We start from the raw sequence: 17,955 nt of genomic DNA on the forward strand, positions 1-17,955 counted from the left end.
TTCCAAATAGCGTGTCATGAGGCATGGAGAGACTATGAGAAACGTGAACCTAAAACTCATGTATTAAGTTTGCTTTAATTTCTATTGAAATAAGCTATATTAGGGTGATTTTATTTTGAAAAGTGGAGCATGAATGAATTAACAATCAAACAAAGAAAGAAAGATATAAATGAATAAAAAATCTAACAGAATGCAATCATGCATTATCTTGTAGCTACATTCAGTCCTTCATAAGGGTTAGATTAAGAGATTTTCATTGAAAACAATTTACCTTGCTTATATCACTAACAGTAATGATTTCTACTTGTGGCTCAGGCTTTTCTGAATGGCGTGATGATGCCTGCGATATCTCAAAATAATTGGCTTGAAACATCTGTTGATGTCTATTCTCAGTATTCGATAAGCTATTTGCTCTCTCAATTGTTTTTTTATATGCCCTGCGTAAATGGGGGGAAAAACTTAAATTATTTTTGAACAGATATAGGACAAACTATTTCTACTAAGTAATTGCATACACTTTTATCCTGCCTTTTCCCAAAGAGCCCAGGGTAGTAGATACAGAATGATACTGGTAACTGCCTTAAAACATTAAACTACATATTAAATATATCAGAAAGATTATTTAACTATTTGTTAACTATATAATTGGTGTTTATTATAACAATTATGAGAATTAATATTATACTTGGCTCTTTGCTCATATTCAACAACAAGCATTTGCTCCAAGAAATTCTTTTTCATAATCTTTCAAAACTATGCTTAATCATAGAAGAAAATGACAAAGGAACCTTATGAACAATACAATAAAGCAAAACATTTTGGACAAGTGTTTTCATCATAAACAGGTGAAAATACCATATAAGGTCCTCATTTGTCTTCAGTTTTGAAACTGTCATATTATTAGAGCCTTCAAATATCTCCAAAAGAAGGTTTAAAGCATTGTGAACCAATTTTCGAAGCAGTTCTTGAAACATTCTGTCAACAAGCTGAAGAAACCTAGAAAAGTCTTCCATTATGTGCCGCCATCCAGCTATCTCAAAGTGTTTTGGTTTTTTTCTGGCATCATCTGGCAAATGCAGAAAAAGCTTTTCTGCTCCCTTCATTTCAGCTATCTATAAAATTTGGGGAAAAATAATTTGGAAAAAATAATTACTATATACTGAATAACCTATTTATAAGATAAAATATTTGCAATACTTGTTCTAAGCTACTAGTAATTTAGGATTGCTTCCAATGAAAGAATTTTCTCTGGTAACAAAAAGCAGTTTTTATCTGGTGAACCTCTGGTCTTCTCATTATGTATAATTGTTAGATTGGTCGCTTCATACAAAAGCTTCTACGTGGCATAAATTAAAACAAAACCAATTAAAACATCAGTTTACAATCAAAATACATAGAGTTCATAATAAAATAAGATGCTTCTTTAAGAACCATTTAGCTCAATCACGAATTTCAAAAACTCACCATGCAAGCTAAAGTATTCATCAACAGAATGAAACGGGGACTAAAATGAACAGATAGTCAAATAATATTAACATGTTTAAAAAGATTAAAAAATCAGAGCTCAGCACCAATTGAAATAAGCATTCTTCCAAGAATGCCGATGATAACTTGAGCACCTTGCCCATTTCCCACTAGCCTTTAATTGTTCAAGTCTTCTGGATTAAGAATGATTTTTTCAGTAGTCACACTTCTATTTCTTTTAAGGAGGCTGAGGTGACTCCCTCCCATAAAGAGGAGTTTAATACTTTACCATTGATACATTTACTCAGTATTACCTACACTGGCTTGCAGCAGTTCTCTATCTAGCGATGCCTGGTATTGACTCTGGGGCCCTTTTAAAAGTACAGCATGTACTTTGCCACTAAGCTACAGCCTTTCTCCACCAAACAATTCCATTTGCGTGGACAGTCGGAGTCCCCCCAACCCCAGGCGACCCCCGAGCTGAATGATGGCTCAAGACAACGTACTATGGGATTAAAATTGGCCACAACTTTATTAAGTTTCAGATGTAGGGAGACCTTGGCTCAGGCATTGGGCGTTTATCCTTCCCAGTCTCCAGCCGGGGATCTGGGAGACATCACGGTTATCCAGAGCGTGTGGGGATTGGGCTGGCTCTGGAGAACATATGTTCAAGCAGAGAGCCCATCCCCCATTTCAAAGCCATCGCAGGGGACAGCAATGACAACCTCTCAGTGTATGGCCAATGCCTCCCTGCTCAAGACCCCTTTAACAGGGAACCCTGGGATCACCGCCACATGGGGGGCGTGGGTCACCACTTCACGCCCCCCCCCCATTTAGGAAGATAGACTAAAGGATTCTGCCCAAGGCCTAAAACCGCCAAAGTTACGACGTTTTGCTACAGGAAAGGCAAAACCTCCCAATGCAGGAAAATTCCTTTCCAGTCCTTCAACAGCGACCCTGACGTAGCAGCGCTTGCGTACTTGTGGAGAAAAGATTAACCTGCAAAAGAAGACTTAACTGAGCGAGGGCAGGATGGGAAAAGCTCTGGAGCCAACTGACGCTTCGCAGGTAGGATTCACCTTCTGTTGTGTGGGCTGGGTGGTCCCTCCCCTTACCTGGCCGATCCCCTAGCAACACCTCCCCAGGCGGGATTGGGTGATTGGCTGAGGTAGATGGAGACCTCCAGGTATTCAGCCTTGGGAGGATGAAGCCAGCCCAAAGTACCAGGAGCTGCACTGGGAGCCGGGGGGCTGCGCGTGACCACGCAAAAAATGCAAAAGCCATTTGATGTGGGGAGCGGTCATTCACTTAAAAAATGAATAAAATACACATTAAGACTTGAAAAATACAAAGAAACTCCAAAAGCACACCTTTTTTCTTGCTATTAGAGAATAAAATTAAATATATATGAAGTGATATACAGTACAATAATTAAAATATTCAGAATTAAAGTACAAAAAAAGAGAACTTGCCTTTAAGAAAGAGGTCCGGATTACTTTGATTACTTTATCCTTAAAATCTTGTAGCTGAGTGAGTGCCTGTCGACTTTGTTTGTATTGTTCCTCACAAAATTCATCCAAAGTGTATGTGTGGGATATGTCTATCTAAGAAAAAAAAGTGGGGGATATATATATATATAGAATAACCAAAAATGCCCTAAAACTAATTCAAGATTCTGTGTCCATTGAACCACCTCATTAATCCTTAAGGGCAAAAGCAAGAAATGACAGCATCAGAACTAAAATGCAAAAAAAATATAGTTAAAAATCTGTGGAATTCTGTTCATCTTAATGTAAACACAGCAATCAACTTTGATAGCACTCCTTTTAAATCAGCAGTTCTCTGCTTAACTTCCCACAATAATGCACCACAAAACATAGCAATAAATATACAGAGCATGAGAATTGAATCAATTATCAGACTTCCGGGGGAGTGTCGTGGCTGATTATTTGCATCTGTCGAGGCGCTGTCAACAAATGTAATTAAGTGGTGATTAACGAAAGCTGCTGTCTGCAAAATTGGCTTAATATTACATGTCTGTGAATCACCAAACTATCACTGGGAAGCAGGGAAGCAAGTATGGAGTCTTTATCGTAAAAAGAAAAAACACATTTAAATCTTTCAATAAATAGATAAATATTATATTTAAAAATAATGTACTAGGAATTACATAGATCACCATGATATTAATCACTTTAACATAAATGCAACATACTGTGAAACTGAACTGATGCAATTGATTCAGTTGATACAAGCCAAATTCCAGACTTAATGACCTTGAACCTGAACCAGACCTAAAACAGAACTTTCGTTAAAACTGAACATAAACCAGAACCAAACTAATATATTTGATCTGATTCTATTGTTTCTCACACTGATAGTTCATAATGCCCTCATTATTTATCAGATGAAATCTTGAGAAATGGAAACCATACATTAATGCATTCATTTTATTATATTACATTTTAATTGGCTTCCAGATTTTCACTGGCTTCCACAGTAAATATTTCTATATAAGTAATTATATATAAAGTTGTGGAAATATTTTTTCCTACACTTTTTCTATCCATTGAAAATATTTTCTTCTCACCTTTATGAAACTGATAGTTTTATCTTCTGACAATTTGTGCTTCTCGGTGTTACTCACGTCCTCACACAATGCTTGAATATAAAGCAAGCATTTTTGTAATATCTCATCAGCCAGAAACAAACGTTTATACAACAGCATTCTGCCAAAAAGAAAACCAGTTCTAATTATAAAACCCATACAGATTCTCAGTTCACAGTAATAAATGTTAAGTGGCACAATAGGAATAGAATAGAAATTCTCCAAATTATGTGTGTGCACTGGATGAATGGATGTGTGTGTGTGTGTGTGTGTGTGTGTGCGCGCACACACACACACACACACAAGCTTTATTGTGCCCCCCTTTCCCCTCCAATTTGGAATTTATATCTCTGACTGTATATGCCATCCTATGAAGGTAGACCCTGTTCATTTTCTCAACGTTACTTTTAACCCTTTAACTATTTTCCTCCATTTTTTTCAATATTTCTTTATGGCTGGGGAATGACACCAGTTAATAAAAAGTTTCTGCATTTAAAATCACATAAAGAAGGTTCTGAGGAACTCCAAAAAATGGCTGCAGTCATTGGCAGCCACAGCCCTATTGAGGATAGGATTCAGAGCCATACAGTTTCATCTGACTGCTTCAGTGGCCAAGGCCACAATCAGATGCATCTGTTTATGATTCATGGACGAGATAAGTCTCACCCATTATTCCAAGGGCACACTAGGAAAATCCATCTAACTACATCCATTGGGGGTGTAATGTACACTTCTCTGTTCCTATCCCACCACTGTAAACCATAATGGGCCACTACACACTTTGCAAAAATCTGAACTTCTGACTTACCTAATATAGTAATAGAAAATGAAAACCACTGCACAGCTTATTTGCTAACTGTATTTCAGAAACGATAGGTAATAATAATAATTTATTTCTACTCCGCCCATTTGGCTGGGTTTCCCCAGCCACTCTGAGCAGCTCCCAACAGAATATCAATAAATAATAATAATAAGCGATAAAACATCAAACATTAAAAACTTCCCTAAACAGGGCTGCCTTAGTTTAACAAACTGTTTACACTAATATATTTTGTTCACACTTACTTGCTGTTCTCTATTTTTGATCTCTTAACATTGCTTTTCCAGGTGATAAAGTATTTCCTCTTTCTAGAAAGAAAAAAGTAGAGAAAGAGATCTGGAAGATTGCACAACAAAAAGATAACAGAGCCACATGTTTACTTCAATTTCATCACAAAAAGGAAATATTTAAATATTTAAAATCAGACCCTACTCAAAGGTCTCAACTCCAGTAGCAGCAGCATTGTGAACTTAATATAGTGTAAGCAAAAGAACCCAACCCCCCCCCCCCGGGTATCTTTCCCAAGGAACTTGCAAATTACGCAGTGAGAGAGACAGTAGATACTAGAGAGGAATAGTAGAAACAATGGGAAGAATGAATATGAGCAAATACAGTACTAACATTGGTTACATACCGTGAATGGGCCTTGTAAATTGGCATAGGGAAATGTCGCATGCAAGATTGTGTATAGTCCCTGTGCACAGCCTGCCCCCTCCCTGTCACCTTGGCAACCCATGTCTGCCCAGGCCCAAGGATTCCTCTGATGTGAAATGTGCGTAGTCAACACCTTTTATCATGTTAACACCTCAATCCCAGGTGAGGTCCTGGCTTGGAAAGGAAGCTTAACCTGTACAGTGGTGCCTCGCAAGACGAATGCCTCGCTAGACGAAAAACGCGCAAGACGAAAGGGTTTTTCGTTTTTTGCATTGCTTCGCAAGACCATTTTCCCTATGGGCTTGCTTCGCAAGACGAAAACTCTTGCGAGTTTGCTTCCTTTTTCTTAAAGCCGCTAATACCCAGCGAATCCGCGCTCCGCAAGACGAAAAAATCGCAAGACGACACAACTCGCGGAACAAATTAATTTCGTCTTGCGAGGCACCACTGTATTTTTCCATTGGCATGGAATCTTCCCTTCAATACTCCAAATATTGATTCTGACATTCATTCATTTATTGGGTTTAGGGGGTCTCCCCTCGCAACATCCTCAGTAACATATAGGAAGAAATAATAATTTGAATAATAATAATTCTGGTTATATTGGGGTGGATTAAGAGATGCACTAACAGAAGAAGATCTGGCAGTGACATACATAGGAGCCAACTCCTAGGGGCTGTGGGGGCTTTGGTCCCCACAATAAAATATTTGAGGGGGCTGGGCCCCCACAAAGACAATGGGCATTTCCATTCAAATGGTGTGTGTGCATTGCATCATGTGATCGATTATGCAGGGTGGGGCATACCTAGGCTCCCACAATATTTTATTCAAGTTGGCACCCCTGGTGACACATAAACAGTTGTGCAAGAGTTGGAAGATATTACGTAACACTGTGCAAATTACAAAGTACCTAGGATGGATTAATTAGGAGAAATTGTGCAATGCTTTTTGCAGGCACACATCTTGAGACCTTGTGGAAAAGACTGCAACCTTGTGCAAGAGATTTGTGCAAACTGAAGCACAACATTCAATTTCTATTCTCCCTTAACATGCAAAGATATTGTGTTGTAACAGAAATAGCCCTTCTGTAAGAGGAATAGCACTCCAGGATTCAGCCTATAATGTACTGAAAATATAATACAATCTCTTACCTGAAATTAAAACATGTATCGATACTTCGTAATGCATAATAAATTTGTCTTTCACACAACCACTCGATTACTGGTATTATTTCCATTTCTTTTTTTCCACACACTGAAGTAAACTAGAAAAATAAAGCAAAACTACTTTCAGGAGTTCAAAGATTTAACTGCTTCTGCTTATTTTAAACTGTGAAGTTTCTCCCTTCTTACCTCTATAGATGTGTTTTTTTATAATTAACCAGCACCCTATAAACACATTAGTAGAGGTAAAGGTATCTCTGACCATTAGGTCCAGTCGTGGCTGACTCTGGGGTTGTGGCGCTCATCTCGCTTTATTGGCTGAGGGAGCCGGCGTACAGCTTCCGGGTCATGTGGCCAGCATGACTAAGCCGCTTCTGGCGAACCAGAGCAGTGCAACTTACCACTATTTATGTTTCTTTACATCTACTTAATGAAAAAAATATGAATGTCACACACAGGAATTCTACCATTTTGCCTGAAAACCTGACCATTGATTCTACAATTCAGAAACATTTGTTTTTAGATAATCTCACAATTATGTCACTCAACTCAGTTTGGAGATCCAGCCATCAGTACACAACCAATTCCAACTAGACCCTTTGCTTTGGAAGGCATACTTTGTGTAGAACAGGGGATTGTCAGATTTTAAATTTATGGAATTTACTTATTTAGGTGAGCCAACATACACCAAGAATTAAGACAAAAAAAATTCCTTCCAGTAGCACCTTAAAGACCAACTAAGTCAGTTCTTGGTATGAGCTTTCGTGTGCATGCACACTTCTTCAGATACACTGAAACAGAAGTTTCCAGACCCTTCTATATAGTGAGAAGGTGGGGAGGGGTAACCACTGTATAGTAGGATCGCTTCTTGTGCGGGGTTATGTTTGTGGGGGGGAGAGCCCGTAAATCACATAAAGTCAAAACAACCTTCTGAAACTGCCTCTGCATGAGCAACCTTACCTTTCGGAGCTGGCACAAGATCTTGCGGAACTGTCAGAGACCTTGTGAGATCTCACAAGGCCTGTGAAGTCTGTGACAGCATTTCTCAAGAGCCCAGTAAGCAAGGCAGAGAGCTGAAAAGCCATTTTTATGCAGGCTTTTCCCTGTTGCTTACCTTGGATACATATGAAGCTGTAACAGTCCAATATTCTTTACTTTGTTTGGCCATACTTGGAGAGACTACTTGGAGGTCATATGGATCATAGTCTGCTTTAGGGTCATTTCTACTTCTTATGAGACAATATACAAACTCTCCATCATCTTTCTGTAATGCACCTTTCTGATAACAGAAAATCAAAATGAATTAATGAAGAACTTAACCAGTGTTTCTGAAACTTGGCTCCCCAGCTGTTGCTGGACTGCAACTCCTATCATCCCTGACCACTGGCCCAGCTAGTTAGAGCTGATGGGATTCTAACAGCAGTTAGGACCCATGTTTGAGAAACACTGATTAAGCTGAGATTGTAAAGACACATAAGTCTTATTAAAATCAATGTAGCTGGACAATGTGTGAATTCACAATCTTTGGGCTTTGGAAATAAACAGAAAAGCTCTTAAGGATCTTGATAATTATTAATTATGAAGCACCAGCAATTCATAATACAAACATTAAGGTGGATAGTTCTCATTTTGAGTGCTGTTAGTCCAAAACAGACTGTAAGAAACAATAGCCTAGGAAGTAGACCTAGTGTTGTGCAAGAACAAAAGTGGTAGCTCTAAACAGGAAATCTTTTATTTAATAAGATAGGATATGGATCTATCTATCTATCTATCATCATTAGTCAATACTGTAGTCAATACTGCAGAACATTTAAGAAGCAAATGCAGAAGGAAGATTTAAAACATTTAATTATACCACCCAAGTCCTTAAGTTCTGGTGCAATAGAAAGCTAAAGACATAATATGTAAAAGTTCTCCATCTACCAAATACTAGCTAGAGTTACCTTTCTTCCATGCCAGCCTATCTAATGAAAACCAGACCCAAGGCATCACTTCTGGGTTTTTTTGCTAGAATTTTGTGGCACAACCACAATACAGAATACATCAAATTCAAAGACAAATTTTCATTAACTTCAACAGGTTCCAAACTGAATCCTAAATACATAAATTAAACAAACCGACTTGAACTGAAAAGGTAAATACCGGCAACGTGATCTTCTGAAAATTAGCTAAATTTGCCGGTTTAGCTACAAATCCACGTCGTGGTAATAATGTCTCCCACCCAAGTCTATCTCTCAGTCTCAAAATATGAGATACTACATCGTCAATAATAGGTTCTGGAAGAGAAAAGAATGTAGTGAGTATTATTTTGTGTATAAACATTATAAATGTTCCAAACAACCCTGTAATTTTGGTTAAAGCAGTAATAATAATAATAATAATAATAATAATAATAATAATAATAATTCATTATTTATACCCCACCCATCTAGCTAGGTTTCCCCGGCCACTCTGGGTGGCTTCCAAAAAAGATTAAAAATACAAAGATTAAGTCTTTGTATGTGTAAAAATCCACATGCCATTCTAAAATTATAAAGTGATAGAACTATGACTACATATTAAGCTTGGTCAGTCTATGTAAGTTATTTAACGTATGCACGCAAAGGATTCATCTAACTCAGGGGTAGTCAACCTTTTTTACCTACTACCCACTAATGCATCTTTCTTGATGGTAAAATTTCCTTACCTCCCACCAGTGCTCGAAGGAGGATTCAGCTTGTGCCGTAGAACCCCCTACCACCCACCTAGAATCCTGAAACACCCACTAGTGGGCGGTAGGGACCAAGTTGACAACCCCTGATCTAACTAAATCACACTCAGAGTAGACCTACTGAAATCAATGTGTATGACTAATTTAAGTCCATTAAGAGGTGTGTCTTGTTTGGCATGGGGTGGCATGGGGTGCTTCTATTACATAAACAGTAATTTCTGGTTTGAGGCAAGTCGCTTCTGCAAAACAGACATTCCCAGTTTGAAACATGCTAGTCCTTTTTAATGTGGATGCTGGCTTAAATCAAAGCAGAAATCATTATATTTAAAGACAGGTGAACTCACCCTAATTTGCATTCAATTAGCTTGAAAATTATCTGAGTTCTTCTGGGGAGGAAACAGAAGAACCCAGATTTTTCTGAACCACTCCAGGGTTCAGAAAAGTAACTCTTCCTTCCTTAACATCTTTCCTCAGACCCAAATCTTCTTGCCAACCTTCTCAAAATCCCCTGCATTTCTTCCCTGCCAAACAGTGGTTGAAGCAGGAATTCCCTCCCCCTGGAGACACAGATGACCAAAATGCTGATGAGAGGTCTTCTTTGGTGAATTCTTTTCTCCCTCTTTCAAGCTTTTGAAGGTTTTGTTTAGATGCCTTACAAAATTGTTCTGAGTTTAGGATTATTCTGTACTGCAGCATTAACTGTTTTATTACACTTTCAATTATGATGATTTTAGATGTGTTTTATTCATTCTAATGTGGGTCACTATGAGAGATGAATAGGTCCGTATAGTAAAAGCTATGGTTTTCCCAGTAGTGATGTATGGAAGTGAGAGCTGGACCATAAAGAAGGCTGATCGCCAAAGAATTGATGCTTTTGAATTATGGTGCTGGAGGAGACTCTTGAGAGTCCCAGGGACTGCAAGAAGATCAAACGTATCCATTCTTAGGGAAATCAGCCCTGAGCGCTCACTGGAAGGATGGATTGTGAAGCTGAGGCTCCAATACTTTGGCCACCTCATGAGAAGAGAAGACTCCCTGGAAAAGACACTGATGATGGGAAAGATGGAGGGCACAAGGAGAAGGGGACGACAGAGGACGAGATGGTTGGACAGTGTTCTCGAAGCTACCAGCATGAGTTTGACCAAACTGCGGGGGCAGTGGAAGAAAGGAGTGCCTAGCGTGCTCTGGTCCATGGGGTCACGAAGAGTCGGACACGACTAAACGACTAAACAACAACAACATGAGAGATGAAAAGTGCATGTGTCACATTTAGATGGCTTTTCAATGGATTACATTATACATAAATTACTTTGCTTAAATGCGTTATTCTTTCTAGTGTAATTTTTTTTTCATTGGCTACATCACAGACAAAAATCATCCATGGACAAAACAAATGCAGAAGTACTGACTTCAAGAGTGCATGTGGCAACAGCATTTGGCTTTCAATATACACACCAGTTTTATCGTAACAGAGAGGTTTTTTCTCTCTGATAGTTTTGTGATCGTAACCAGCTTGAAATTTCATGCATGTTCTTTTATGGCAACTTAAACGGGTAGAAACAGGAAGAATTTCAGACTTTTCATTTTCACCTGGAACAGATAACCAATATAATTAATTACATAAGCACTATATTAATTAGAAGCCCAGGATATATGATTACTGAAACTCATTGCCAGTTTTCACTTAATATTCTTTGTTTTCTATAATATTCTCTATTGCTCATGAGTGAATGGCATCCATCTCTGTCAAGAGAAAATAACTTGGTAACTGCAGTAAAAGGAGCCCATGGCTGAATTTAGTCCTTCCTTCCCCAAATGTGTCTCAAATTACATCTCAGTTGCAGTTTGTGTGTGCATGCATGTGTGTGTATACATAACATGTCACACAATAATATACATTTTCAAGTGAAAATCTGATTTTCCTTATATCATCTCTGCACACTTGCATGATGTGCATAAGAAATTGGGGAGAGAAGGGGACAATTGCAATTCTTAACCATTTCAGAATTCTTTTACTAGCTCAGCTATTTAATAACAGTCTCAGTCTCTCTATTATACCTTTACATTCAATGGAAACATCAGTTGATATATCACTAATATAGCTGGATTCTTCCTGAAGAGGAACTAAAGAAAGTCTCTCATCATTCATATCTCCCAGTTCAGAGTATTCCATGCTCTGGTGCTGATCCCATTCAGTCAATTCAGTACATTGACCAACAATTGGTTTTATCTTTTCCTTATGTATTTTTGAGAAACTAAAAACACAAGAAGAAAAATCTGAAGACTATTCTACATGATACTTTTAGCACATGGAAACAACTTTTACATGCCCCAGAATATGCAGTGGAAACAGTGTATTAAAACATCACATTAAGGAGCTGTTTTTAAATAAAATTAATTTTCAGCTAAAAGAGGGCAGAAACATTGGCCTGTTTTTCATGTCACTTTGCAAATGAACGACATCCTGGTACACTAAGTGAGAATTGCAGCTACTTCATTCCTCACCTCCTCCTCCTGCTGTACTACCTAGAGCTGACTTAGCAGTACAGTCAAACCTAAACTTGTGGTTTGGTTCCCACAAACAAATCACAAGTGGGAAGCTAAGAATAAATCTTGGTTATAGCTCTTGGGTTCGTCTGGAGAGAGACAAACCACAAGTCTGGATAACCACTTAGGCAAACCATGGCTTATGTTCCAGCAGTGCAGCAGCAGTGGAGGGGTGAAGCAATTTATTAGGATAAAACTATGAAGAAATTGAATGCTGCCAATCTCATGTTTTCTCATAACGCTTATGTGGGGAACAAGGAGACACTTACAGGGGAAACTGATTGGCAGAAAGTGTGCTTAATTTCCCCCCTCCCTTCTAATCTCCCTTGCCAATGTCTCTTCCCCATCCATTTTTAATTATATTTCTCCCAGCCACACTCCAAAACCATCTCAGCTGGGGGGGGGGGGGATAGCTGGATGGAGAAGCATTTTGAGGGAAGCCCAGGAAGTGGTTCAGCCTCCAATTGTCCCAACAATTTTTTCCTGTAAGTAATGCCATCATCCTCACATTCCTGTTATCACGAGAAATACAGGTTTGGAAACAAGCATTTCCCAAGATAGCTCCATCCAGTGTTTGTGTCTTTTGAAGCTTGTATAAACGCATATATTATTTAGATAAACAGATCTGTTTCCCTTAAGTAATACTATGATTGATCACTGAAATAAATAAATAGTCTGCTACATCTATGTTTTAAGAAACAGCGCTGACCCGAGCTGAGAGTCTGAAAGACTCCTGAATCCAGGTAATGGTATTTGATATAAATCTAAGAGACTAAGAGGCACTACAATGTGATGGATGGCCAGCTTACTACTAAACCCCTTCTGTTTAGATCAGCTCCCTGCTTGTGCTTTACAGAGACACACTATCAAATCAAAAAAGAGGAGGAACAGTTAAAAAGAGGAAAAGAACAACAAGCTAAATCCTAAGCAGAACATAGACAATAGAAAGTTTACGTACACATATGCAAAACCCATTTTGCCTTCTTCTGCTTTGACTTTGTGTTTTTTTGAGCCCTCTGCTCTGTAAACAGCTGTGCGAAGCTCAGATGGAATCGCAGATGAAACCTGGAAGGAGTAAATGTTACAAATTGGTATAAAGAGGTATGGCAGATTGCATTACTGGAAAAACTGATGAATAGATTGAGACTTGCATAGTGTTGCCATCTCTTGAAGAGCAAAAAAGAGGACAGCCTGAGCTGCTGCCAGCCTGAGCAAGGAAAAGAGGTGTGCAGGTGCACAGAACTGCCATGCCCGTGCACCTCTTTCCCCAGCTCAGGCTGGCAGCGGCCACGGCAAGCAGAGCCACCTGAGGCAATAAATTTAACACTGTCCCCCTAAAACCTGGACATTTTCATTGAAATGTAAAAATCCCCCCAGATGGGCATGTTGCCTGCCTCAGAGGACATGTTCGGGATTTCCCGGATGTATGGCAACCATAGACTTGCACAAGGACAAAAGACTTGCAACTTGGGTAGACTGTATAGATTTTATGAGTACAACTGAATACGGCAATCTTCTGGCAACAGCTCTTTGTATTGTATGGTTGACATAACTTTCCTAACCCACCCCCCACCCCACTTCTTTGGTGAACTAGGCTCCCCTGTGGGAAAAGGGGAATTTTATTTTATATAATCTATTTTTCATAACATCTCTTATATCACTAGGTGGTGCTGTATCCATATGAATATTTTGAATAAAAGTTTAATTATTTATATCACTTCAATCCATCTTAAAGCAGTATATGTTTTAAGATTTTGCACTATTATCTTGGGTGTGTTTCATTTTTTATATGTATCATGATTTAATATATATTGTTTGTCTTTTGCTTAGTTTGTCGCAATCTTTTATGATCTTGTATATTTTATTGGCATATAAATCAGTTATTGTGTGGTTACTATTATAGGAATTTAAGTTGGTGTTTTATAGCTCTTATTTTGGAAAAGTTATGCTTGTTGTTAAACATTTAATAAAAAATATTTTTTAAAAGAAGAAGGAATCCCAGCTGGAAACAACTAGATAAGAAAAACCAATGACAACATTACTGTGTCAGAACTGGAATGAAAGGCAATGTAGCCAACATTAAGCACAAGGGCGCCAACTTGGATCCTTGACTGTGGGTGCGCAATGTGCTGCACTGCATGTCATAACTTCGCAATGCAGCACACATGCGTGTGCGCCATAAAAAAAGCTGGGCCTGGGCCGGTACTTCCTCAGGGCCCAGTTTTTTCCACAGCACAAAATATTATGTGTGCTGTAGCCCCAATAGATGGCACCACTGATTATGCACTTTAGCATTATAATCAACCAGTCACTACAGTTATGCCACCTGCACTAGGACACTCATTCTCATTCAAGAGCACATTTTTTTAAAAAAACAAACTACATCCCTCCTCAAGATAGTACAAAGAGAAAGCATGCATCTTTATATCAGTGCTGAAATCAAGTCTCTCAGACGTACTGCACAGATAATTTTTTGAGGAGGACAGGGAAGAACATAGGAGTACTATGCTCACCCCAAGTCTTACTGTATTTACTTGAATGTAATGCACACCTATTTTGTCCAAATTACATCATGAAAATTAGGGTGCGCATTAGATTTGATGGCATAGTTACATTCGCTAGCAAATACCGCTTTTCTTTCAAGGTTTTGAAATCTGAGGTGAGCAGTAGATTCGATGGTGCATTAGATTCGCGTAAATACGGTATAACAGCAAGTGAAGCAGAGCTGAACAAAATGTTTTCATATTAAAGGTACACTGAAACAAGAGTTTTGATGAAACAGAGAGATTCTAATAGTTTTCAGCTGGAAGAATATTCCAGAACCATAAAACCTCCACAGAAACATCTGACTCTCATGCTCACAATCTGAATATCGTATCATGAAAAGGCAATGAGACAAAGGCCTCTGAGTTTGATCTTAGGTCCTGAAGGTTACCTGCTCCTTAACTACTTATGGCTATATGGGAAAGCTAGAACCGGCACTATGAATTGTGTTGGAGTTATATGCTCCAACCTGTGAGCACCAGACAAGTCAGTCTGCCATATTTTAGACCAACTAAATCTTCCAGACCATCTCTGAGTGCAGTCCATATAGAAGACATTGCAGCTCATCTTCTCCAGGAAAGACTATAGCTGGAATATGAATAATACAATTCATCACAAGTCATTAGATACCATTCCACTAGATAGTCCAATCACATGAATCCATTTCAGCTTGTGCAGGGTAAACTCCAGTTTATGTCTCATCAGTAACTTAACATCTTACATTTGGCAAGGGAGCTAGCTTTGCTTTACTTACAATTAAAACACTTTAATTTTAAATGCATTGCTACTGCTTGTTTCCAGATAAGCCACTAAAAGAACATACTATAAAACACTAAAAATTAACAAGCAACTGCTACTCAGTGTACAAATTAAAAAATGATAGAATCTCACATCTTCCATAGAAGCTTGTTTGGGCTTAATAAACTTTCCTTCAACCATATGTGGTACTTTAGTATTCTCTGGTGTAAGCTGGAGACGAGATACCAGTGATTTTTGACGTCCTCTTTTCTTTTTATCCATCTTGGATTGGTATCTTTGGTCCTATTGCCAACAGAATTATCATATTATTTTTGAAATGTGGCAACCTGTTTTCAATGATATTTTTCTTTATTGCCTGAAGAAATTATACTCCCCATTTATAGTGGCAACTTAAAAAAAAAACAACCCTGAGGTTTTGCTTGTCATAATTTTTATTAAAATATGTATCTTATATAAGAATGATGATGACCAAGGGTGTCAGCTTGAATAAAATATGGGAGGGGGTCTGCATAACCAATAAAAAAATGCTGTGCATACATACCCACAATTTATTGGGGGGCAGTCGTCAGTTAGTTAAGTACTTTTATTTATTTACTTGAGTTGGGGGCAGCTCCCCACCCCAACCCCTGGCTACGTCCACAGCAATGCCTACCAACTTGGGGGGGGGGGGTCCAAAGAGACCTTGGCCCCTAGGAGTTGGCACATATGTTCTTACAAGTCATTTATGCTGGTAATTTACACAGCTGTGAAAGTATGAGATACCTTAAAACAAAAATATTTTTCAAATGGCCATAACTGAAAACTTACACTGAGCTTGCAGAGTATCTGTGACATATGATAAAAGGTATTGTTTTGACTCAGGCTATTTACATCTCAGCCTGCCTTTAAAAGGTTAGTGCTCCATACACCTCTAACCTATTTGAACTACCTCTATACAATACCAGTACAAAATTATTGGGGGCGCCTTCAAGCCTGGTGTAAGCGAACCTACATGCGAATCTATTTAAAAATACATAAAGCATCCTAAGCTTTACAACATTTGGTTTTCTCATCGAGTCACATTAGGCAGGCAACCTCTTTCCTGTTGGGTTTCCCATTTGTTTTTGAATTTAAAAGGCCTGCAAAACAGGCAGAAATTCAAAAAAGGTGAATCTGTTTTCAAATACCTCCCATCTCCCTGCTGTATTAAAAACCGCTCCCTTACAGCTTTTAACCTTGGCTTTTGAACTGCAGAAGCAAATGTTGGTAATATATGTTTCAGCACTTTCCGAGGCTACAGAAGACCAAAGGCCTCCAAAAAGGTCGTAGGCCTGGAAAAATAGGCATAGAAATGAAGCAGCAGGAAGGAAGGAAGGGATATAGAGGTCTATGGAGCCAGGAGAGAGTGAAAACCTGGCGGGGATAATGGAAGGGAGCGGGAAGAAGGAACCAGGAACAAACAGGGAAAAAGGAAAAACTAAGGGGAAAAATCCCTTCCAAGATGGTGTTGGGTTTTTTGCTGTGCCCAGAGAAGCAGGCCAATAGCCTTGCTCCTGCGGCGAAGGCAGGAAGTAGATCTGGAGTTAGGGGGCTGTCCTGCCCCCTGATAAATTCTTCAAAAAATTAACTTTATCCAGGATCACATGCCTCCCTTAAAGAAGGGAGGGGGAGAAGCCTGTAAATATTTTCCTTAATGCTTCGCCCTTCTCTCACCCCACATACAGTAACCTGAGCAAAGTCTCCCAGTCCCTCTCCTCTCACCGACCTACGAAGGATGGTGATGAGAGAAGGAAGGGGTCGTGTGTTTCTCCGGTACGGAAACAATAGATGCTCTTCGCGGCTGCTCCTTCCTTAGGAATAGCTGCGTTAATATTTAGTCTCTTTCTAGTGACCAGGCCAGTGGGCAGAAAGGCTCACCCCTGCTCTCAGAGGGGCCAGCTGGCAAAACCCGCCCCACCGAGGATGAAGGAAGTGACCGTTATTCCAACGGTAGAAATAGGCCCCGCCCCCTTCTCCGTATGTGATTGGCCGCCCTACAAGGGCGTGAGTGGAATCCACTGTGGCTCCTAGACATCAGTTCCAAGAGCCAGGGAAGGAGGGGCGAGTGAAGATCAACATCAGGAACAAAAGGGGGAATAAAGATCAACATTGGGATCTGCTGCCCGTATGCATCTCGCCACCTGAGGCAGCTGCCTCACCTTGCCTCATGGGTGGACCAGCCCTGGTAACCTGTGACTGGCAGACCAGACTGAAAACAAGTGTTGGAACAGGGACTTAGGTCTTTGAATCTAACTGCATTGCTACTTCACATTTTTACATTAAAATATCAAAATATTACAGTTCTGAAATCACTTTTTTTAAAAAATTACTTAAAGAAACTTACAACCACAATCATTCAAAATATTTCAAATTACAAGCACAATCGTCAGCCAATTTACATTTATATCACATTCTTTTCTTTTTTGGACCGTCCCACTAATTTTTTTTAATATATATTTTTATTGCTCAATTTCCACGTAACAAATTATCAAACCAAATACATTATTCAACACTCCATAATTTTTCCCACCTATCTAAATGTATTCTCTTGCCCAGATCTTGTGACCACTTTATCATTGTTTCTTTTATTACTTCATCTTTCAGTTCCCATTCAAGGAGTAGGTGGTACATTTTCAATATAATTTTTTTATTTGACTGCAGTAGTTCA

The 17,955-nt window shown here is 39.0% G+C and overlaps 1 protein-coding gene across 10 annotated transcripts in view; it reads right to left on the bottom strand.

Annotated features, from left to right (window-relative positions):
- The window catches only part of DNAH14 (dynein axonemal heavy chain 14), a 132,102-nt gene extending 114,843 nt beyond the window's left edge, over window positions 1-17,259 (bottom strand). For 7 of the 10 annotated variants that reach the window (XR_014562721.1, XR_014562722.1, XR_014562723.1 and 4 more), the window contains exons 1-13: window positions 17,014-17,259; window positions 15,402-15,551; window positions 12,925-13,031; window positions 11,478-11,674; window positions 10,875-11,009; window positions 8,852-8,985; window positions 7,824-7,988; window positions 6,698-6,810; window positions 5,138-5,200; window positions 4,055-4,193; window positions 2,937-3,068; window positions 856-1,112; window positions 272-437 (exon numbers count right to left, since the gene is read on the bottom strand). Coding sequence is in view for 6 of the 10 variants with exons in the window: in XM_083732930.1 (XP_083589056.1) it covers window positions 272-437; window positions 856-1,112; window positions 2,937-3,068; window positions 4,055-4,193; window positions 5,138-5,200; window positions 6,698-6,810; window positions 7,824-7,988; window positions 8,852-8,985; window positions 10,875-11,009; window positions 11,478-11,674; window positions 12,925-13,031; window positions 15,402-15,530 (1,737 nt within the window). In the remaining 4 variants the exon portion in view is untranslated. Of the gene's footprint in view, window positions 1-271; window positions 438-855; window positions 1,113-2,932; window positions 3,069-4,054; window positions 4,194-5,137; window positions 5,201-6,697; window positions 6,811-7,823; window positions 7,989-8,851; window positions 8,986-10,874; window positions 11,010-11,477; window positions 11,675-12,924; window positions 13,032-15,401; window positions 15,552-16,483; window positions 16,506-17,013 lie in introns of those variants that run through there. The other 3 variants (XM_083732929.1, XM_083732927.1, XM_083732928.1) reach the window with 3 other exon arrangements.
- Between the last annotated feature and the right edge of the window lie 696 nt (window positions 17,260-17,955).

This window comes from Podarcis gaigeae (genome assembly GCF_964106915.1).
Source record: "Podarcis gaigeae genome assembly, chromosome: 3".
Lineage (NCBI taxonomy): Eukaryota > Metazoa > Chordata > Lepidosauria > Squamata > Lacertidae > Podarcis > Podarcis gaigeae.